This window comes from Nomascus leucogenys, chromosome 1a (assembly GCF_006542625.1).
Source record: "Nomascus leucogenys isolate Asia chromosome 1a, Asia_NLE_v1, whole genome shotgun sequence".
In the NCBI taxonomy this organism is placed as follows: Eukaryota; Metazoa; Chordata; class Mammalia; order Primates; family Hylobatidae; genus Nomascus; species Nomascus leucogenys.
The window spans coordinates 71,791,182-71,815,519 of NC_044381.1; the positions used below are offsets into that span (position 1 = coordinate 71,791,182).

A 24,338-nucleotide genomic window follows, 5' to 3' on the forward strand; every position below is an offset into this window, starting at 1 on the left:
CAGAACAATCTGGCACTGGAATTACAAGTGCATATTAACTTGAACCATACATGAATCCATCTTATAGCTATATATGCATCTGTGAGAAATGCTATTCATATAAAATTATTCATTGCAGTACTGTTTGTACTAGCAAAAGACCAGTAACCATCTTTTGTCCACAAGTAGAGAACTACATGAACTATGACATGTCTATTCAATGGATACACAAAGATTAAAGCTCTTATTTTTTTCTTTTTTTTTGTTTTGAGACGGAGTCTCGCTCTGTCACCCAGGCTGGAGTGCAGTGGCGCGATCTTGGCTCACTGCAAACTCCGCCTCCCCGGTTCACGCCATTCTTCTGCCTCAGCCTCCCGAGTAGCTGGGACTACAGGCACCTGCCACCACGCCCGGCTATTTTTTTGTATTTTTAGTAGAGACAGGGTTTCACCGTGTTATACAGGATGGTCTCGATCTCCTGACCTTGTAATCCGCCCGCCTCAGCCTCCCAAAGTGCTGGGATTACAGGCGTGAGCCACCAAGCCCGGCAAAGCTCTTATTTTTCTATCCATCCATTTATGTACTTTTTCTGATAGCCTTGCTATAGTATAAAGAAGTTCTTTTTTTTTTTTTTTTTTTTGAGACAGAGTTTCACTTTTGTTGCCCAGGCTGGAGTACAGCGGTGTGATCTCGGATCACTGCAACCTCTGCGTCCCGGGTTCAAGTGATTCTCCTGCCTCAGCCTTCCGATTTGCTGGGATTACAGGCATGTGCCATCACGCCTAGCTAATTTTGTATTTTCAGTAGAGACAGGGTTTCTCCATGTTGGTCAGGCTGGTCTCGAACTCCCGTCCTCAGGTGATCTGCCTGCTTTGGCTTCCCAAAGTGCTGGGATTACAGGCGTGAGCCACCGTGCCCAGCCAGTATAAAGAAGTTCTTTATGTAGTAATATAAGCTACAAAAGCTATTGTTAAGTTAAAAAAGTAAGGTACAGAATAATGTGTAAAACAAAAAATAGACATGTATTTGCACATAAATAGAATAATTTTGGAAAGTTCCACAAGAAACTTGTTGCAGTGATTGTTTTTGGAGACAGAAACTAGTTGGATGAAACTATTTATTATCACACTTCTTTTTGTATCTTTTGCTGTTTCTCCCCATTAAACTATTTAAAAACAAAAAATTAATTACAAAATATAATGTCCCAATAAAATATATCTACAATTTAAAAATATACAATTTATTAAAGCATATTTTAATAAATATTCTACATAGACATTAATATTTGTGGCTTCCTTATAGTCACAAGTGTCCAGAATGCCCACTACCAATGCCAATGTATTATTTGTATTAAGGAGTAACAGCGTTGCATAATTTTGTATTGCTGCTACTGTATACTTTTTACTTGATCACTGCATGCTAAATTTCTCTATGTACTGACCTTTGGTTTTCAGTGTTTTGAGGAGGACATATAGCTGGGGTTTCAGATAATACATTTTTAAGATTTTCTTCTTTCACTTCCTCAGTTTTATTAGTTTGAGAATTTCTTTTCTGGAAATAGGATGCTGCAGATGCCTATAAAAACAAACATAAATGCTGCAATAACATCTAGTATAATTTTATATGTTTTATAAGCAAGTTCTGAAAAATGTGAAGAAACATCTATAATCATTGAGAATTCTTATACTAACACGTGAAATCTGGAGTTCTCAGCTGTAAATAAATAGGCAAACACACGCAAAACCAAAAAACTACACTTCAGATTCCATGTTTTCGTGTTTTTTTGTTGTTGTTGTTGTTTTTTGAGACGGAGTCTCACTCTGTTGCCCAGGCTGGAGTGCAGTGGCGCGATCTTGGCTCACTGCAACCTCCACCCTCCGAGTTCAAGTGGTTCTCCTGCCTCAGCCTCCCGAGTAGCTGGGATTACAGGCACCTGCCACCACGCCTGGCCTAAATTCCATGTTTTCTAAATGAATACAATTATGTGAAATAGAAAAGATAAGCAATAGATCTATTTTACCGATGACAAATCCGGGATCAAATACTTATCAGAGTGGAAAAATCAGGACTCGGAACAAGGAAAAATTAGGGCCATGTACAATATCAGCCACTATTAAATAAGAATATACATCAGAACTATCTGGGTGATTTTAATAAAAATACAGATAAATGTCTGAGCTTCTGGGGTCTGAGTATATATATTTTTAAAAAGTGATCTGTAAAAACAAGGAGAGGGGCAGGATAGGCTGGGTGCAGTGGCTCATGCCTGTAATACCAGCACTTTGGGAGGCTGAGGTAGGTGGATCACTTGAGGCTGGGAGTTTGAGACCAGCCTGGCCATCATGATGAAACCCCATCTCTACTAAAAATACCAAAATTAGCTGGCGTGATGTCAGGCCCCTATAATCCCAGCTCCTTGGGAGGCTGAGGCATGAGAATTGCTTGAACCCAGGAGACAGAGGCTGCAGTGAGCTGAGATCCTGACACTGCACTCCATCTGGCCTGGGTGACAGAGTGAGCCTCTGTCTCAAAAGACAGGGGGAGCAGGATAGTGATCTTGGAAGTCAGAATCTGCTACAAAGTGTGTAACAACTCAGGAGGCAGAACAGGGAGTGATTCTGAAACAAAAACACAACTGTTTTGGGGTTTGTTTTTTTCAGATGGGGTATCTCTTATGTTTCCCAGACTGGACTCAAACTCCTGGGCTCAAGTGATCCTCCCACCTCAGCCTCCTGAGTATCTGGGACTACAGGTGTGTGCCACTGTGCCCAGCTGCAAAAACAGAATTGAACCCACTTCCCTAGCAAGACAATTGTAAACAATCAGAACCTCCTATCCTATATCTCAAACAGTGAACAAAACTGAAGACAAACAGATCCCATGCTGCTTACTGCAGATGAAGGTAGCTGAAACAGTACCTGCTTAGGCTTCGGCTTTGGAATCAGAGGCTTTATAATGGGAGACTTTTCATTATTTGTAGCTCGATTAAGTGTAGTGGATTTCTTGGATGATTTGCCCATATTGTCTAAAATATTAGTTGAACGTGCTGAATTCATTGACATGGCTGGTTCTTTGGAACAGGCTGATACCTAAAGAGCAAACTAGTGTTAGCACTTTACGTTTAAAGAAGAAAAATAAAATCCCAAGAGATTTATTTTTTCTTGAAATTTCTGTTAAGTTTGTATTGCCATCTCATCTTCAGAACTAAATACATTTGGTACAATCCAAATTAAGAATGATACATATATTCCCAAATACCACATCCCCAAGAAAGACAGAGGTATCTTTCAAAACCGTAGGTACTTAGAAGGTAAGTAGAAAAGACAACTCTCAGCCCAAGTGCTGCTTTCTTCTGTTTCCACACAGATCAGTCTTTCATGCCTCCAAGTCTGGGGAGAGTCATCTCATCATTTGGAAATATTTCTTTGTATACAAATGTATTTAAATAATATAAAACATCACTTGGAAGAGTTTACCTTAAAGGGATTTACTCGTCCTTGGCTGCTAAAGGTAACTGCACCTTTCATAAAAAAGAAAACCTTGATTAATAATGGTAGAAAATAGATGACTTCTGACATCTGTAACACTAGACAGAATATTTTAATCCCCATTAAATGAAAACAAATGTATTTTGCAACTTTTCAAAACTATTAACAACAGATATCCTCTTTCCTACTTCTAAGCCAAAATAAAAGCTATTAAATGTGAACTATCCCAACGTGCCACTGTGAAACATATTCAGTATGTACAAATCTTTTTTTTTTTTTTTTTTTTTTTTTTTTTTTGAGATGGAGTCTCACTCTGTAGCCCAGGCTGGAGTGCAGTGGCGCGATTTCGGCTCACTGCAAGCTCCACCTCCTGGGTTCACGCCATTCTCCTGCCTCAGCCTCCCGAGTAGCTAGGACTACAGGAGCCCGCCACCGCGCCCGGCTAATTTTTTGTATTTTTAGTAGAGACGGGGTTTCACCGTGTTAGCCAGAAAGGTGTTAGCCAGGATGGTCTCAATCTCCTGACCTTGTGATCCGTCCGCCTTGGCCTCTCAAAGCGCTGGGATTACAGGCGTGAGCCACCGCGCCCAGCCCACATACAGATCTTTATCTTCTGTTACTGCAGAAGAGTGGCGGCTCGTCTGATCTAAGGTTAGTAATCCCTTTACTTGTGTTCTGCATCCCATGCCCTCCTGCTTTGTCAGAAAACCTGAAATATCAAGTTTCTTGACATCCTACATCTTTGACTTTTCCCTATTTATTGACCCCTAAAGTTTCCCAACTTAAAAAGAAACAAAAAACAAACCTTCTCTACCCCACATTCCTTCCAGTCACCATTTTCTCTTGCCTCCTCCATCCAGCCATTTTTTTTTTTGAGACAGAGTCTCGCTCTTGTTGCCCAAGCTGGAGGGCAATGGTGTGATCTCGGCTCACTGCAAAGTCCACCTCCCAGGTTCAGGCGATTCTACTGTCTCAGCCTCCCGAGTTGCTGGGATTACAGGCACCTGCTACCATGCCCGGCTAATTTTTGTATTTTAGTAGAGACAGGGTTTCACCATGCTGGCCAGGCTGGTCTTGAACTCCTGACCTCAGGTGATCTGTCTGCCTTGGCCTCCCACAGTGCTGGGATTACAAGCATAAGCCACCGCGCCCAGTCATCCAGCCAAATTTTTCCAAGAGCTGTTGACACTATTATCATTTCCTCACCACCCATACATTCCTCCATACAATATAGCACTTCCAGCTCTACTACCCTACAGAATCTCCTCTTGCTAAGGCCCTCAATGATCTCTACATGGTCAAATCTGGTGGATACCTTTCAGTCACCTTGTTTGCTCTATCAATGGCATCCCACGTAGCTGACTGTTCCTTTCTTCTTGATACTTTGTCCTCTCTTGACTTCTGAGATACTGCATTCCCTGACTTAGTTCCTTCCTCTCTGGACCTGTGGACTCATTGTGTTCCAATAGTTGGTTCCTCCTCTTCCTCTACCTGATGCTCAAATGTTGGAGATTCCCTAGGCCTAAGCTCATTTTTCTTCTTGCTTTACATTCTCCCCCAATGCTTGCTTACCCATGCCCATGGTTTAAATTGCTATACTTATGCCAATGATTTTCACTTTGTATCTCTTGATAAGAATACTTCTCTGAGTTCCTGATTCAAGTATCTGTCTTCACGACATTCTACTTACCTTACAGTAATTCATCACCTTCCTCTCTAAATGTGCTTTTCTCTAGTGTTTCCTGACTTAGGAAATGGCACCATCATTCACTCAAGTACTCAAGCCAGTGTTAACAAACTAATCTCTAATTAAGAGCTTTCCTGGCATGGTGGCTCAAGCCTGTAATCCCAGCACTTTGGGAGGCTGAGGAGGGAAGACTGCTTGAGCCCAGTTTAAGACTAGCATGGGTAACATACGGAGACCCTGTCTCTACAAAAACAAAAAACAACAAAAAACCCAAACCAAAACAAAACTAGTCAGACATGGTGACACATGCCTGTGGTCCCAGCTACTTGGGAGGCTGAGGTGGAAAGATCGCTTGGGTCTGGGAGGTTGATGCTGCAGTGAGCCATAATCACGCCACTGCACTCTAACCTGAGTGACAGAGTCAGACCCTGGGGAAAAAAAAAAAAAAAAAGGGGAGGAAGGGAGGGAGGGAAGAAGGGAGGGAGGGAGGCAGGCAGGAAGGAAGGAAAGAAGGAACTTTCCAGCTGAGCATGGCCACTTGTGCCTGTAATCCCAGAACTCTGGGAGGCTAAGGCAGGAGGGTCACTTAAGCCCAGGAGTTCCAGACCAGCCTCGGCAACAAAGTGAGCCCCTCTCTCTACAAAAAGTACACACAAAAAATTAACCAGGCATGATGGTGCACAACTGTAGTCATAGCTACTCAGTAGGGTGAGGCAGGAGGATCACTTGAGCATACGAGTTCAAGGCTGTAGTGAGCTAGGACTGCATCACTGCACTCCAACTCTACTCCAGTCTGAGTGACAAAGCAAGATATCCTGTATCCGCGCCCTGCCCCCCCCAAAAACAAACAAAAAAACCTTTCCATCTAGCCAATAAAAATTGTTTTATTTATTTTGTTTCTGAAAATACTTTATAAAAGTTTCCCCTTTTGTCTCTCCTGGCAGAGTGCTAGCCCCTTGCAGTTTGGTGCCTCCCTGATTCATGAATCACTGAATGTTCAAATTAATCCTTCAAGATTTAAATGTGCTTAAGTTTTTCTTCTATTACAAGAAACTGAGAATCATTCTTTACACCCTGAACTCCTACACTCTCTTCATCATCTTCAGAAATAGCTCTCCAACTCTGCCCATTCTTTCTAACATCACCATCACCACCCTAGCTCAGGCCCTTATTCGATCTCATTTGGACTGCCTCTGTAGTTTGTTTATTTATTTATTTATTTGAGATGGAGTCTCGCTCTGTAGCCCAGGCTGGAGTGCAGTGGTATGATCTCGCCTCACTGCAAGCTCCGCCTCCCGGATTCACGCCATTCTCCTGCCTCAGCCTCCCGAGTAGCTGGGATTACAGGCGCCCGCCACCATGCCCGGCTAATTTTTTTGTATTTTTAGTAGAGACGGGGTTTCACTGTGTTCTCCAGGATGGTCTCAATCTCCTGACCTCATGATCCACCCTCCTCGGCCTCCCAAAGTGCTGGGATTACAGGCGTGAGCCACCGCGCCCGGCCTGTAGTCTCTTTATTTTTTAATTTTTATTTACTTCTTCTTCTTATTATTATTATTTTAGATGAAGTCTCACTCTGTCACCTAGGCTGGAGTGCAGTGGCATGATCTCCGCTTACTGCAACCCCCACCTCCTGGATTCAAGCAATTCTCCTGCCTCAGCCTCCCGAGTAGCTGGGATTACAGGCATGAGCCACCATGCCCGGCTAATTTTTTTTTTTGTATTTTTAGTGGAGATGTGGTTTCACCATTTTGGCCAGGCTGGTGTTGAACTCCTGACCTCAAGTGCTTCACCTGCCTCGGCCTCCCAAAGTGCTGGGATTACAGGCGTGAGCCACCACGCCTGGCCTATTTACTTATTTTTTGATACAGGGTCTTGCTCTGTCACCCAGGCTGGAGTGCAGTGGTGCAACCATAGCCTACTGCACCCTCGAACTCCTGGGCTCAAGATATCCTCCTGCCCCAGCCTCCCAAATACCTGGGACTACTGGTGTGCACTACCATGCCTGGCTAATATTTTTATTATTTACTTTTTGCAGAGATAGGGTTTCGTTGTTCCCAAGGCTGGTCTCAAACATCTGGTTTCAAGTGATCCTTCCACCTTGGCCTCTCAAAATGCTGAGGTTACAGACGTGAGTCATCATACCTGGCCAGTAGTGTATTAGCTGTTCTTCTTCAGCATATTGTGCCATGCTATACCTCTGCTTAAAACCTACAACTGCCTCTCAGTGACCTTAGAAGAAAGAGCAAAATCCTGACCCAGTGTGGTGGCTCACACCTGCAGGTCCAACACTTTGGGATGTGGAGGTGAGCAAATTGCTTGAGTTTGAGACCAGCCTGGACAACAGAGTGACACCCCATCTCTATTAAGAAAAAAAAAAAAAAGACCAAAATCCTTAATATGGCCTACACAGATCTGCATGACTTGGCTCCTGCCCATCACTCTGAAACCCTTTAGCACCACTTTCTCTTTGCTCTCTGAGCTTTTCACACCACCTTTTGCAGCCTTCACTTCACACATACTGTTCCTTAAGCCCAAATGCTTCTCTTCTGCTCCTGTTCCCATGCACCTTTGCCTTGCTGACTGTTATTCATCCTTCAGGTCTCTGCTGTAAACACTCCATGAGGCCTGCCTTGAAGTCCCTACCCATCCTCCACCACTGACTAGATGACAGCTATGTGTCATATGCTCTTTTCATATTCTACATGTTTTTTAAGTTAACTTTTTAAAATCAAAGTAACATATGTCCACGGTTTAAAAAGTCAAATGGTACTATAAGGTTTATGCTCCCTACCAAAAAAGGGCCAGCAGTGCCCTACTCCAACCTTCTCTATCCTCCAGGCCCACTCCCTGAACACAACTATTTTCAACTCCTTTTTTTTCTTTTTTTTTTTTTTTTTTTTGAGATGGAGTCTCACTCCATTGCCCAGGCTGGAGTGCAATGGCACGGTCTCGGCTCACTGCAACCTCCACCTCCTGAGTTCAAGTGTTTCTCCTGCTTCAGCCTCCCGAGTAGCTGGGATTACAGGCATGTACCACCAAGCCCAGCTAATTTTTGTATTTTTAGTAGAGATGGGGTTTCACCATGTTGGCCAGGCTAGTCTAAAACTCCTGACCTCATTATCCGCCCGCTCTGGCCTCCCAAAGTGATGGGATTAGAGGCGTGAGCCACTGCGCCCAGCCTTCAATTCCTTTTAACTGTTTCTCCAGTATCCTGCATGCTTCCTCAGTGATACCCAGATCTGTCTTCAACATCTGTCTTCTCAGCTGGGCTAAAATAGCATTAAAACAGAGATCAACCATGCATGTCTGTTTGACTTCTGTATCCACCATTAAGTAAAATGCCTGACACACAATAGGCATTTTATAAACATTTGTTAAATGACCATAGCTTCACAAACAACATCTGAGATTAAAAAAACAAAAACATAAACACACACACAAAAAAAATGGCCTTAAGAGTTAAGGTGTATTTGTGTAGATGTGTCACTTTGCAGACGACTTGCAAAATTTCCTTGATATTACAAATTTATAAGTATTTCTCACCTGTCTTAGCTGAAACATCAGAGGAATTTGTACTTTTGGAAAACGAGTTCTGTCCTACAGATTAAAATAAAGCAATATAATGTAAATGGGGAAAATAAAGTCATCCTCAATATACAACAACCAGATAGCAAAGAGGTCTGAAAAAAAGTATGAGTATTCAATTTCCCTCAATTAAGTAAAATGGGAAAAGCCACATTCACGATAGTTCTCATCATTTATGGGCTTGAAAATGTATCTCACCAGGCTTATGTATTTCTGATTTTTCTTCATCATCAGCTTCTCCACTGTCCTCGGCATCTTCTTCAACTTGATTTCTGAACCTTGGTTGGCTCCACTCTGTAGCAGTATTGCTGTAACTAAGAGAAAATAATATTATTCAATAAAGAGCTATGCAAAGACCAACTTAACATTCAAGACAGTAACGGAAAATTCAAACAACTGAATTATTTCTTACCCAGCATTCAGCTTTTTTCTGAAATCTTCTTCTTCTTCTTCCTCTTCCACCTGGGTTGCTGTCAATTCAGCTGCCTTCTCTACAGCCAGTTCACTAAGTTTTTGAGCCAGTATTAATTTCCGAGAGCGAGAAGCATATTTAATCGCTAAATTCACAGCATTTTGAGTCATTAGCTCAGCAAGTTCCACACAACGGAATTCTCGCTCCAGTTTACAAGAAAGCTAATCCAAAAAGGGGGGAAAAAAAAAAGATCAAATAACATCAAGAAAAACTTTTTAAAGATACTGACACTACTAGTAAAACTGAGACAATAGTTTTCTAGCTACTCTATCTCCTTGATTCTAAGATGCACATTTTTACAAGTTTTAACATCTCTGAAATTGGAATCACAACTAATTACAATTAATGGTGGGTCCGTTTGGCAGCATTTTTGTGTCTCCATGGCTTAAATGAATAAAGTAATGGTGTACTATGCAATAAACAGTGGCTTAGATTTGATGAAATATTACATACCACTTTAAGCTACTAATTGCAAGAAAATTAAGAAATTCATTTAAAAAATTCAAGGGGGAGGCTGGGCACGGTGGCTCACGCCTGTAATACCAGTGCTTTGGGAGGCCCGGGTGGGTGGATCATGAGGTGAGGAGTTCGAGATCAGCCTGGCCAACATGGCGAAACCCCATCTCTACTAAAAACACAATTAGCCAGGAGTGGTGGTGTGCACCTGTAATCCCAGCTACTCGGGAAACTGAGGCAGGAGAATCGCTTGAACCTGGGAGGTGGAGGTTGCAGTGAGCCAAGATTGCACCACTGCACTCCAGCCTGGGCAACAAAGCGAGACTCTGTCTCAAAAAACAAAACAAAATCAAGGGGGCCAGGTGTGCTGGCTCACACCTGTAATCCTAGCACTTTGGAAGGCCAAGGCAGAGGGACTGCTAGAGGCCAGGAGTTTGAGACTAACCTGGGCAACACAATGAGATCCTATAACTACAAAAAATAAATTAGCTGGGCATGGTGGCATGCACCTGTAGTCTCATCTACACGAGCCTGAGACAGGAGGTTCACTAGAGCCCAGGAGGTTGAGGCTGCAGTGAGTTACAATCTTGCCACTGTACTCTAGCCTGGGTAACAGAGTGAGACCCTGTCTCTAAAAAATACAAAAAAGAAAACAAACTGAGAAAAATTGGTATTTTGAAGATTACTAAAGGTCTCCTAATTCATAGCGTATTAGAACTATTTTCTTACTTAGATATTCCATGTCTGATCCATCAGCACTAAAGCTTTAGATATTCGCCTGCACGCACTTTTCAAGATTTTTAGTATCATTTATCTATAATCAGTACTTCTTAATCGGGATGGTACACTGCCTCAGGGGGCATTTAGAAATAAAAAGGAGGCCAAGCACAGTGGCTCACACCTGTAATCCCAGCACTTTGGGAGGCTGAGACGGGTGGATCACAAGGTCAGGAGATCGAGACCATACTGGCTAACACGGTGAAACCCAGTCTCTATTAAAAATACAAAAAATTAGCCGGCATGATGGCAGGCACCTGTAGTCCCAGCTACTTAGGAGGCTGAGGCAGGAGAATGGCATGAACCTGGGAGGCCGAGCTTGCAGTGAGCAGAGATCGCACCACTGCACTCCAGCCTGGGCGACAGAGCGAGACTTCGTCTCAAAAAAAAAAAAAAGAAATAAAAAGGAATAGTTTAGTTTCCACAGTGACTATGCTGAACTAAGGGCATTTGCCCGGGGGCCAGGAATGCTAAAGAAGAACTCACCAATCCCCTTGAACTCCTGGGCTCAAGATATCCTCCTTCCCTGGTATCTTTGATTTGAGTCCCCTGGTATTTTTGATATGAGAAACACTGCCACAGGGAAAAGCTGCTCTAAGGCTAAATAGCAAATACATGAAACATGTTTCCTTATATATGTTGTACAAAGTAAAAAGGCTGCTAGTTCCTGGACCACAAGTAACACTTTATAAAAGGAATAAAACTTATTCTACAATAAACTGAGTTTTCTTAATACCAAACTTAAGGGCATGTTGCATAAAAGTAACAGTAGTGAGTACTACCTTTTGGAGACAAGAGTGGCAATTTGCTCTGTGGTCTCATATACCACTTTTCTCTAAGAACCTTTTTTCTCCAATTTTAAAATTAAAAGTCTGGACCATTCACTCTTGTCAACAAATATTGAGGTCTACTATGTGTTAAGCCACCATGTCAGTGCCTGGCATACAGCAGTGAGCAGGTCTCTGCCCTCTGGGGCATAAAGTCTAGTGTAAGACAAATAGAGAAGAAATGATACTATACTCCTTTCCATAAACCAACCTTGAGTGGGGACACAAGCACAGGAACTTTAAGACACCCTGCTCCAAAGATAAATGTACTTAAATATTCTAGACACCAAACCTGGCCACTGGTCACAAATAAATTTTCATCACACACAGCTGCCTAACTCAAAGAGGATGACAAAAGGCAGGCATATCTAAAAGCCCGATCCAAGTTCTTAAGATTGCCCAGCCCTGGAGATTAAAAAACAGTATACACTCAAACTTTGTAAAATAATAACAGAAACTAGAGCAGTGGTTCTCAGTTACCTTGAAGGCCTGTTAAAAAACATAGACTGATGGGCAAAAGCAAAAGGGAAGTAGCCCTAGAGATGTTTATTCCTGCACATGATCTTAGCTACAAGGTAATGTTTTATATATTTTAGGCTGGGCACGGTGGCTCATGCCTGTGATCCCAGCACTTTCAGAGGCCGAGGCAGGTGAATTACCTGAGGTCAGGAGTTCAAGACCAGCCTGACCAATATGGTGAAACCCCGTTTCTACTAAAAATACAAAAATTAGCCAGGCATGGTGGCACACGCCTGTAGTCCCAGCTACTCGGAAGGTTGAGGCAGCAGAATCACTTGAACCTGGGAAGTGGAGGTTGCAGTGAGCCAAGACTGCACCACTGCACTCCAGCCTGAGAAACAAGAGCGAAACTGCCTCAAAAAAAAAAAAAAAAAAAAAATTAACTGCAAGACCAACTAGAAAACAGAACTTTACAAGGGAAAACACCACCAGATAAAACTTAAGAATGGCCGGGTGTGGTGGCTCACACCTATAATCCCAGCACTTTGGGAGGCTGAGGCGGGCGGATCACGAGGTCAGGAGTTCGAGACCAGTCTGGCCAACATAGTGAAACTCCATCTCTATTAAAAAAAAAAAAAAAAAATTAGCTAGGCGTGGTGGTGGGCGCCTGTAATCCTAGCTACTCAGGAGGCCGAGGCAGGATAATTGCGTGAACCCAGGAGGCAGAGGTTGCAGTGAGCCAAGATCGTACCAACGTACTCCAGCCTGGGCGACAGAATGAGACTCCGTCGCACAAACAACAACAACAACAACAAACTTAAGAATCTTAGGTTGTGGGATGTGGGACTTAGTCCTAATGCACAGACCTTTAAGAAATTCAACCTATAGAAAAGCATTTAACTTTAACATTTTCAGTATATTTATTTTACTCACCGCAAGCATTTTCATTAAAAGTTCCTGTTGCTCTTTTGTTGCTTGATTTTTAGTGTTCTCTTCATATTCATAACCATTTTTAGCTAAATAATCAAGGTGGTTGTGAAATATAACTGAACGCCAAAATTGCTCCTACAAAAGCGAAGAAAATTGCTTAAGGCCAACTATCACCTTAATATGAGGCAACCATTAAGTATTTATCTTAAGATACCAGTTTTTGAATAAAATATGTTCTGAACTCTTCCTTTCTGTAAGTTTATTTTACAATTTAAATTCTAGTGTGATACTACAGCTTAACTTTTTCCCCTATCCTTAAAAAAAGTGGTTGGGGAGGAATACAACATTTAAAACTGTTTCCTAGCTATCATAATTAATGCTCAGAGAACTTGGTAAACAAGCTTTTTAAAAGCTAATTTGTTTCTTATTTAGAATAACTAATTGCAAGATTTCAAATGACTTTCGATGACACGGGGCTAGGACTAGGGTCAGGCAAGCCAGGTTCTATGGCACAAAATGTATGGAGGCACTTCTGCTCAGGGACATGCCCCATGCTGAGAGTAAGTCTTTCCCCAGTGGGTCTCTGATAGTCACGCCCATTTACTTTGTAGACAAAGTCCCTGGAAGCAGTGATGGCAATCAGGTGGCCTGGTGATCCCAAGCAGTCCTCTTCCCTCCCTGCTACCCCTATTTATGTAATTATACAGTAATGAATATTCAATACTGGCCATCAGGGCAATTTTAAAGTGTGTGTATCACAGGTGCTGTATTATCAAATTCAAAGTGTCAAGGTAAGACTTCCACATACCTCCATTTGTCCTTTCTCTGTTGCAATCTGACAGTAAGGAAGCTTAAAGGATAATATAGCAACAGCAGGGCGTGGAAGGGTTGGGGGAAACCGAGAACCTTTACAAGGAATGCACCTGTCAGTAAAGAAAAGTTCCATCATAAAAATTTGCTAACATGTCATAAAAACTGCAAAATTTAAAAAGTTTTCAAAAGTTAGTAACTTAGAATAGTAATATTATTATTATAATAGCTGCCTTAATTATATGTAACAAATATCTCTTTTCAAAAAGTGTTTTAGGCTTGACTAGGCATAAAGACTATCCCTACATGCATTTCAAGAATAGAAAAATTCCATCTCACATCTCACTTATTTTTTTTGAGACAGGGTCTCACTGTGTTGCCCAGGCTAAAGTACAGTGGTGTGATCATGGCTCACTGAAGCCCCAACCTCCCAAGTTCAAGCGATCCTCCCACCTCAGCCTCCCAAGTAGCTGGGACTACAGACATGTGCCACCATGCCTGGCTAACTTTTGTATTTTTAGTAGCGATGGGGTTTTGCCATGTTGCCCAGGCTGGACTCGAACTCCTGGGGTAAAGTGTGCCTCCTGCCTTTGCCTCCCAAACTGTTGGGATTACAGGCGTGAGCTACCCTGCCCAGCCTCACATCTCACTTTATTAAATGACAACTACTAAAAGTGAAATCAGCTCTCTTCATATTTTCCTTAGTAAACTACCACTTTTAAAACATAAAAATTGTACCATTAATACCTGCCATGGAATCCACGTTATCACCAAGATAAATGCTGATGAAGCTGCACATGGAACATACTCTAAGGTCAACCACATGCTTGGCCGTAAAGCAAGTCTCCAAAAATTTTTTTTAATTGAAATCATACCAAGCATATATTCTGAGACCACAGTAAAATAAAAATAGAAATCAATACCGAGGATCTCTCAGAACCACACAAATTACATGGAAAGTAAACAACGTACTCCAGAATGACTTCTGAATAAACAATGAAATTAAAGCAGAAATCAAAATATTCTTTGAAATGAATGAAAACAGACACAACATATCAAAATATATGGGATGTAGCAAAAGCAATGTTAAGAGGCAAGTTTATAGCACTAAACGCCTATATCAAGTTAGAAAGATCTCAAATTAACAGTCTAACATTGCATCTAGGGAAACTAGATAAACGAGAACACACTAACCCCAAAGCTAGCAGAAGAAAAGAAATAACTAAAATAACTGCAGAACTAAATAAAATTGAGACTCAAAAATCCATACAAAGGATCAATAAAACAAAAAAATTGATTTTTTGAAAGGACAAACAAGATCGATAAACTCCTAGCTAGATTAACAAAGAAGAGAGAAGCTCCATATAGGCACAATCAGAAAATGGCAAAGGTGACATTACAACTGATTCCACAGAAATACAAAGATCCTCAGAGACTATTATGAACACTTCTATGTGCACAAACCAGAAAATTTAGAGGAAATGGGCTCACACCTCTAATCCCAATACTTTTGGAGACAAAGGTGGGAGAATCACTTGAGGTCAGAAGTTTGACACCACCCTGGGCAACAAAATGAGACCCAATTGCTACAAAATTTTTTAAAAATTAGCCAGGCGTGGTGGTGTGTATCTGTAGTTCCAGCTGCTCAAGAGACTGAGATGGGAAGATTAATTGAGCCTGGGAGGTTGAGGCTGCAGTGAGCCATGATCATGCTACTGCACTCCAGCCTGGGTAAGACCTTGTTTCTATTTATTTATTTATTTATTTTTGAGATGGAGTCTTACTTTGTGGCCCAGGCTGGAGTGCAGTGGTACGATCTCGGCTCACTGCAAGCTCTGCCTTCTGGGTTCACACAATTCTCCTGCCTCAGCCTCCTGAGTAGCTGGGACTACAGGTGCCCGCCACCACGCCCAGCTAATTTTTTGTACTTTCAGTAGAGACGGGGTTTCACCATGGTCTCGATCTCCTGACCTTGTGATCTGCCCGCCTCAGCCTCCCAAAGTGCTGGGATTACAGGCGTGAGCCACCGCGCCCAGCGGTAAGACCCTGTTTCAAGAAAAAAAAAAAAAGAGAGAGAGAAAGAGAAAGTCCTCAAAAGCAATTGCAAGAAAAACCAAAATTGACAAGTGGGACCTAGACTAAAGAGCTTCTGCACAGCAAAGAAAATCTAGAGGAAATGGATAAATTCCTGGAAATATAAAACTTCCCAAGATTGACTCAGAAAAAACAAATTCTGAACAAACCAATAATGAGTTCCAAAACTGAATCAGTAATAAATAAAAAACCTATCAACCAAAAAAAGCCCTGGACCAGAGAAATCACAGCTGAATTCTAGATGCACAAAGAAGAACTGGTACCAGTCCTACTGAAAATATTCCAAAAAATCAACTCCTCTCCAAATCACTCTATAAAGCCAGCATTATCCTGATACCAAAATCCGGCAAAGACACATCAAAAAAAGAAACTACAGGCCAATATCCTTGATGAACACAGATATAAAAATCCTCAACAAAACACTAGCAAACCAAATCCAGCAGTACTTCAGGAAGTTAATACATCACAACCAGTAGGTTTTATTTCTGGGATGCAAGGTTGGTTCAACATACGCAAATCAATATATGCAATTCACTACATCAACAATTAAAAACAAAAACCACATGATCATCTCAAAAGATGCAGAAAAAGCTTTCAATAAAATTCAACATCCTTTCATAATAAAGACCTTCAACAAACTAGGCATCGAAGGAACATAACTCAAAATAATAAGAGCCATCTATGGCAAACCCACAGACAACATCACATGAATGGCCAAAAGCTGGAAGCATTACCCTTAAGAATTGGAATAAGACAAGGTTGGCCGCTCTTTTCACTCATATTTAACAGAGTACTGAAAATCTTAGCCAGAATAATCAAGTAAGATAACAAAATAGGAAAAGAAGTCAAGTTATCTCTCTGCTGACTATATGACTCTATACCTAGAATTGCTAAAGGGCTCCTAGTTAAGACAAACGACTTCGGTAAAGTTTCAGGATACAAAATCAATATACAAAAATCAGTGGCATTTTTATACACCAATAATGTTCGAGGTGAGAGTAAAATCAAGTATGCAATCCCATTTACAATAGTCATACACATACTTAAAATACCTAGGAATATATCTAACCAAGGAGGTGAAAGATCTCTACAAGAACTACAAAACACTGTTGAAAGAAATCACAAATAACACAAACAAATGGAAACACATTCCATGCTCATGGATTAGAAGAATTAATATCATTAAAATGACCATACTGTGTCCACAGCAACCTTGGTTTGCATCGAAGTCACAGCACCAAAAAAAAAAGAAAGAAAGAAGAAAGAAAAAGACCATACCCTCCAAAGCAATCTATAGATTCAACACTATTCCTATCAAATTACCAATGTCATTTTTCATAGAATTAGAAAAAACTATTCTAAAATTCATATGGAACCAAAAAAGAGTCCAAATAGCCAAAGCTATCTAAAACAAAAAGAACAAAGCTGGAGGCATCACATTACCCAACATCAAACTCTACTTCAAGGCTAGTGAAAAAGAACATGGCACTGGTGCACAAACAGAAACATAGACCAATGGAACAGAATAGGGAACACAGAAATAAAGCCACACACCTACAACCAACTGATCTTTGAGAAAGCTGACAAAAACAAGGAACTGGGAAAGGAATCCCTACTCAATAAATGGTGCTGAGATAACTGGCTAACCACATGCAGAATGAAACTGGACCCTTAACTATCATCATATGCAAAAATTAACTCAAGATGGATTAAACACTTAAATGTAAGACCTCAGACTATAAAAATCCCAGAAGAAACCCTAGCAAATACCCTTCAGGATAGTGGCCTTGGTAAATACTTCATGACTAAGTCCACAAAAGCAATTGCAACAAAAACAAAAATTGACAAGTGGGACCTAATTAAAACCAAAGAGCTTCTGCGCAGCAAAAGAAACTACCAAGAGTAAACAGGTCGGGTGCAATGACTCACATCTGTAATCCCAGCACTTTGGGAGGCCAAGGCAGGAGGATTACTTGAGGAGTAATCCAGGAGTTTGAGACCAGCCTGGGCAACAAAGGGAGACCTGTCTCTACAAAAAAATTAAAAAATTATCCAGGTGTGGTGGCATGTGCCTGTAGTCCTGCGCAATCCCATTTATAATAGCCATATGCACACACACAAAATACCTAGGATATATCTGACCAAGGAGGTGAAAGATCTCTACAAGAACTACAAAACACTGTTGAAAGAAACCATAGATGACACAAACAAATGGAAAGACATTTGCAGATCCTGAGGTGGATCACTGAGCCCAGAAAGTCGAGGCTGCAGTGAGCCATGATCTCATCTCACCACCGCACTGTAGCCTCGGTGACAGAGTGAGACTCTGCCTCAAAAAAAAAAAAAAAAAAAGACTCCTACAGAATGCAAGAAAATGTTCACAAGCTATGCATCCAGCAAAGATCTGATATCCAGAGTCTATAAGGAACTTAAAAATCAGCAGCAAAAAACAAATATCCTCATTAAAAAGTGGGCAAAGGACATGAACAGACACTTTTCAAAAGAAGACATACAAGGCTGGGAACGGTGGGTCACATCCATAATCCCAGAACTTTGGGAGGCTGAGGTGGGTGGATCGCTTGAACTCAGTAGTTTCAGACCAGCCTGGGCAACATGGCAAGACATATAATCCCAGCACTTTGGGAGGCCGAGGTGGGCGGATCACGAGGTCAGGAAATTGAGACCATCCTGGCTAACACAGTGAAACCCCATCTCTACTAAAAATATAAAAAAAAATTAGCCAGGCGTGGTGATTGGTGCCTGTAGTCCCAGCTACTCAGGAGGCTGAGGCAGGAGAACTGCGTGAACCCGGGAGGCAGAGTTTGCAGTGAGCCGAGATCGCACCACTGCACTCCAGCCTGGGTGACACAGCGGGACTCAGTCTCATAAAAAAAAAAAAAAAAAAAAAAAAAAAAAAAAGTTGGCCAGATATGGTGGCTCGTGTCTGTAATCCCAGCACTTTGAGGGGTGAGGCAGGCAGATCACTTGAGGCCAGGAGCTCAAGACCAGCCTGGCCAATGTGGCGAAAACCCATCTCTACTAAAAATACAAAAATTAGCTGGGTGTAGTGGTGAACGCCTGTAATCCCAGCTACTCGGGAGGGTGAAGCACGAGAATTTCTTGAACCTGGGAAATTGCGCTACTGCACTCCAGCCTGGGCAACAAAGCAAGACTGTCACAAAAAAAAAAAAAAAAAAAAAAAAGCCAATGAAGCATATGCACTTTCATCCATCAGTTTGGCAATTTTTAGTACTGTTGGTATAAACTGTCAAAAAAGAGAAAAAAGTCAGGCATGGTAGTGGGCACTTGTAATCCCAGATATTCAGGAGGCTGAGACAGAAGGATATCACTTAAGCCAGGAGACCAGCCTGGGCAACATGGCAAGACTCCATTCCAAAAGAGAGGGAGAGAAAGATGGTGAAATGCCTAATATAGGTTAAGTGTTTATTAGATATGGGTCAGAGTGAAGCAGAACATCCACTATCATTAGAAAGACTATAATCTATATCTACTCTGATAAATATGGTAATAGGTCAATGGGCAAAGACTGTCTAAACCTGTTCTGAGTAGGCTATATAAGGCATTCAAACACGCCCATCATGAGTAGTGCTCTTGCAACCGATTTATTAAAAAGCATTAATTAATCATAGAATGATTTATATATAGAGAACTCTTTCAACTTATGTACTCCAATTTATTTATTAGAAAAGCACTGGAAAACCATGACTGCACACTATAAATACCACAGGCAAATTTCATATTTTCATAAAGTCACTTAAAAAGACGAAATCTCTTTTTGAATGCTTACTAATAATCATCCACTTAATTTATAGTATAGCCTTTTAATCAGGACATTCTTGAAGGGAGATACTAAGTAGAAGCTAGATCCTAGGGTTTAAAAATTTTATAAATATCTTCCAGTATTATCAAATGCCCACTAGAGTAATTAGAAAACAAGTAAGTGGCAATGTCTAGTATTCTTTTCCAAACTACTGAGGCCTCTTTCTTGTGAGATTCAAATACCCTCCCTTCTTTTTTTTCTGACTATACAATAAAAATACAAATGTTTTTAGGGTTCCAATTTTTTTGAACATACAATTTCATTTCTTCTCTCCTTTTATGATTTTATAAAAAATCTAGTTTTCACCACACAGTATGAGGTGGCAGTGTGAATACCTCAAGTTTGAAATAATCTTGTGGCAATTCTGTCATAAATCTCTATTTACAAGAATCACTACTTTACTAGTCATGCAAAATGAAAAAGAGCATGTGCATTCACAAAAGATTAGTCCAAGTACATATACATGTACATTAACAAAATTAGAAAAACACTGGGAGAAATGTTAATTGCCTAAACATTTTTTAATAAAATGTCCTGTTTAAAAACATTTTACAGCTCATTTTATTGATTTACACATAGTAAGCAATTATCACAAAGAAAAAGGAAATACTGAGTAGGATTTTATTAACAGTTACTTTCTAAGCCACATTTACATCAAAGCAGAGCACCAATTCGCATTTTTTTAATCCTTTACTTAGCTTTAGAGACTTCAACCAAAAAGATGTTTTCTCTGTTAAATATCCCCATCATAGAAGAATTCAAGGAAAAAACACACACATTTAAACTGCTAATTTGGTGGGTTTTGACGACGACAGAGTTTCCTGGAAACTATGTGCATAAACCATCTGGAAGAGGAATTAAAAAAAAAAATGAAAAACCTGGTTTACTAAAAAGACAAAAGTGGCAGGGCACAGTGGCTCATGCCTGTAATCCCAGTACATAGGGAGGCTGAGATAGGCAGATCGCTTGAGCTCAGGAGCTCAAGACCAGCTCGGGCAACATAGCAAAACCTCATATCTACAAAAAAATACAAAAAATACAAAAAATTTGCTAGGCATGGCAGCATGGACCTGTAGCTTTAGCTACTTGGAAGGCAGAGGACGGAGGATCGCTTGAGCCCAGGAGGCAGAAGTTGCAGTGAGCTGTCACGCCACTGCACTCCAGTCTGGGCAACAGAGATTCTGTCTCAAAAAAAAAAAAAAATTACTTCAATTTGTTTTCAAATTGACCACAAAACCTGTTTTTTTTTCTTTTGTTATATTAAAGAAAGAGTTTTAAAATGCCAAAATAATCAGGCGTTGTAGTCCCAGCTACTCAGGAGGCTGAGGCAGGAGAACTGCGTGAACCCGGGAGGCAGAGTTTGCAGTGAGCCGAGATCGCACCACTGCACTCCAGCCTGGGTGACACAGTGGGACTCAGTCTCATAAAAAAAACGCTGTCTCTACTAAAAATACAGAAAATTAGCTGGGCATGGTGGCACACGCCTGTAATCCCAGCTACTTGGGAGGCTGAAGCACAAGAATCACTTGAACCCAGAAGGCGGAGGTTGCAGTGAGATGAGATTGTGCCACTGTACCCTAGCCTGGGTGACAGAATGAGACTCTGTCTCAAAAAAATAAATAAAAATGCCAAACTGGAGAAAACTAGGTCCAGTGTCCAGATTAACCTTGCCCCAGCCAGCAAGTTTTGCTTTCTCTTCTGTGTTGGACAGGACTGTCTTCTGCATTTGAGGGGACTTTGCTCACATCTCTTTTAAAGCACTTATTTGGGAGTAGCATAATGACTTTACAAGCCAACCTCTTCCAGGCCACAGCCTCATTTATCTTTGTGTGGTATAGCACATCTAGTCGGTACTATAATAAATGCTAATTCAGTGAACACAACTAGGAAAAATGTCTAGTTTTCAAGCACATTAAATAACTCTTAAGAGTTTTGAAAAACTAAACAGAAAAAGAAAGAAGGTCTCTGTTGGTAGAGAGCAAATTAGACTGTAACACAGCAAAATTTATTAACTCTCAGTTACGTATTAACCAGTAGTGTCATGAAAAAATCTTTAGAAGAAACGATACTTGGCAAACCAAAGTTCAACTCAAAAGGGGGTAGGGATGACACCAATACAGATCAGTAATTTCTCATATTCATAATTTTTTTTTTTTTTTGAGACAGAGTTTCACTCTGTTGCCCAGGCTGGAGTACAGTGGCGCAATCTCGGTTCACTGCAACCTCTACCTCCCGGGTTGAAGCAATTCTCTTGCCTCAGCCTCCCAAGTAGCTGGGATTACAGGCATCCACCACCAGGCCTGGCTAATTTTTGTATTTTTAGTAGAGACAGGGTTTCACCATGTTGGCCAGGCTAGTCTCAAACTCCTGACCTCAGGTGATCTGCCTGCCTTGCCCTCCCAAGGTGCTGGGATTACAGGCGTGAGCCATTGCACCCAGCCTCATATTCATAATTAAAGGAAAATAGGAAAATTTTATATTGACTTAAATTGATGCTTTTTTTTTTTTTTTTTTTTTTAAAGAGACGGGGTTTTGCTGTTGTCCAGGCTGTCTGCAAACTCCTGGACTCAAGTGATCCTCCTGCCCCTGTCTTTTAAGTAGCTGGTATTCAGGTGTGCACTGCTGTGGCAGGCTCTCAAATAAATTTTTAAAAATTATTTTTCACAAAATGTACTTTCTTTTAAAGGATCTCTGAACAAAAAGAAAGCGTAAATACTACTGAGTTGGGTTAGAAAATGCATTTAAAGTGAAAAGAATAAAGAAAGAGGCATCACTAAGTCACTTCCATCTTCACAGAAATTCTGTGAAATGGGTACACTGTGGTTTTAGAGATGAGGAAACAGTGGCACAGAACCAGGGCTACTGAACGAGGATTTCAGCCAGGATACCACAAGCAGGCAGTGTGACTCGAGAGCTCGAGCTCTGGACCACTAGGCCACATTGCCTTTCCAGAGAAGCATGTGATTTGCTATCTTTACCACAAACAATAACAGCAAACAGAGGCATTAAAAATGCAAATAAATATAAAGATGAATTTCTTTATTTTTTATTTTAGAGACCAGGTCTCCTTCTGTCACGCAGGTTGGGGTGCAGGGGCTGTATAACCTTGAACTCCTGAGTTCAAGTCATACCATTAACTCAGCCTCCCGAGCAGCTGGGACTACAGGCATGTACCACCATGCCTGGCAGGGTCTCTCTATGTTGCTCAGGCTAGTCTCAAACTCCTGGCCTCAAGCGATCCCCATGCTTTGGCCTCCTGATGTGTTGGGGTTACAGCTGTGAGCCACAAAGCCTGGCCAAAGATGAATTTCTTGCTAGCCAGAATAGGTAAGGCTCTTTAAACACAACAGCAGGCTACTAAAAAACTGATTGCAGAATTTTATTCCCTGAACTTCCATGTACTGCTATCCACAGAAAGGAAATTAATCACCTCTAAATATGCCAATATGTTAAGCAAAACTGGTATGAAAAGTACAGTAAGCCATACTGAGAAGTGTAGCTTCCAATCTTTGAAAAATATTTAAGGCTATATACCAAAAAATAAATAAATAAATAAATAAATGTTTTACAAGGGTGTACCAAAAAAAAAAAGAAAAATATTCTTATTCAAGTTTATTATTCCAGCATAAAGCCAGGAAAATATGAAAATATGAAAACATTCTGCAGTTATCAATTTATCATTTGTATATCATAATATACAAATAAATACATTTCTATCAACAGACTTTTTAGTGTATCTTCTCAGTGCTTTAAATGCCTACTGTATAAGATTCCCCTCAGTAATTCAATTATTCTACAAGCTGTTCTTTATAGCAGAAGTATTTATTCTTTCAATCTACTTATCAACTAACTCCTTTTGTTCCTATATTTTAATACAAAAAAAATAAGGGTTTTTTTTTGCCAATAAATAGATGTGTACTCTCTACCAAATTACTTTAATCTTTTTGGACCTTAGTTTTTTCATATGTAAAAATTGGGGAGAAGTGCTGGGGGTGAAGAGAGACAGCAAATAGACCAAAAGAACTTGGTAGTTCCCATTCTTTTATTCCTGTAGGGCTGCTGAGCTATTATAAAGGGTCTAGGAATGCACACAAGCACCATGAATTGTCTGTAGACCAAATACAAAAATACTTTCCACTTTACATACTAAAATTTTCACATGTATGCAGATAATGTGATTTGTAAATACAATTTTATATTAAAATAAAATTTTCAGGTCTACAGAAGCTTATGTTATCATGCCTGTAATCCCAGCACTTTGGGAGGCCAAGGTGGGAGGATCACTCAAGGTTAATTCAAGAAAAGCCTAGGGAACATAGCGAGACTGTGTCTCAATAAAGAAATATTCTTTATTAGCTGATACTAAATGTAGAGCTACTAGAGCTACTATTATTTGGAGGTATGAATTGTTCAACATTTAAAAAGGACTCTTGTTCAAGTCCAGCCTGGATAATACAGGGAGACCCTGTTTCTAAATAAATAAATAAAAAGGGCTCTTATATTTGAAAATGTCAGGAGCTACTAGTATAGATGGTTTCTAAAATCCTTCTAAGTGTAAAAGCTGTAATTTAGAGTCCATTATTTCTTTATCCATTATTGAATATAACAGTTAAATGTTAACAGCTGTAATTATCATAGTTTTTAACAAGTTAAAATTCTTTACAAACCTTAAATAAAAAGCAGGTAAAAAATGTGTTCCAAAGGGTTGTGTGGGAAAAAAAAAAAGCATGTAAGAAAAAAAAAGCCAGCTGGATAAACTACTAAGGGTGTGAAAACTGCAACTGATGAAATACTTGTAATATTAAATGAAATGAAGAAGCAAAATTATTCATTGCAGATGACTAATTTCATATGCTGCAAATAAATAACTTCATATACCTCTTTAAGATAATGACATTCACTAACAAAATGAATAATCTTACTTGAATAA

General features: G+C 40.5%; 1 protein-coding gene across 2 annotated transcripts in view; it reads right to left on the minus strand.

The window, feature by feature from the left end:
* Nucleotides 1-24,338, minus strand: part of WDHD1 (WD repeat and HMG-box DNA binding protein 1) — an 88,331-nt gene that overhangs the window by 13,596 nt on the left and 50,397 nt on the right. For both annotated transcript variants that reach the window (XM_030810856.1, XM_030810852.1), the window contains 8 exons: nucleotides 13,472-13,586; nucleotides 12,667-12,798; nucleotides 9,155-9,375; nucleotides 8,941-9,056; nucleotides 8,701-8,754; nucleotides 3,456-3,499; nucleotides 2,898-3,068; nucleotides 1,421-1,554 (listed from right to left, as the gene is read on the minus strand). In XM_030810856.1, coding sequence (XP_030666716.1) covers nucleotides 1,421-1,554; nucleotides 2,898-3,068; nucleotides 3,456-3,499; nucleotides 8,701-8,754; nucleotides 8,941-9,056; nucleotides 9,155-9,375; nucleotides 12,667-12,798; nucleotides 13,472-13,586 — 987 coding nt within the window. The remainder of the gene's footprint in view (nucleotides 1-1,420; nucleotides 1,555-2,897; nucleotides 3,069-3,455; nucleotides 3,500-8,700; nucleotides 8,755-8,940; nucleotides 9,057-9,154; nucleotides 9,376-12,666; nucleotides 12,799-13,471; nucleotides 13,587-24,338) is intronic.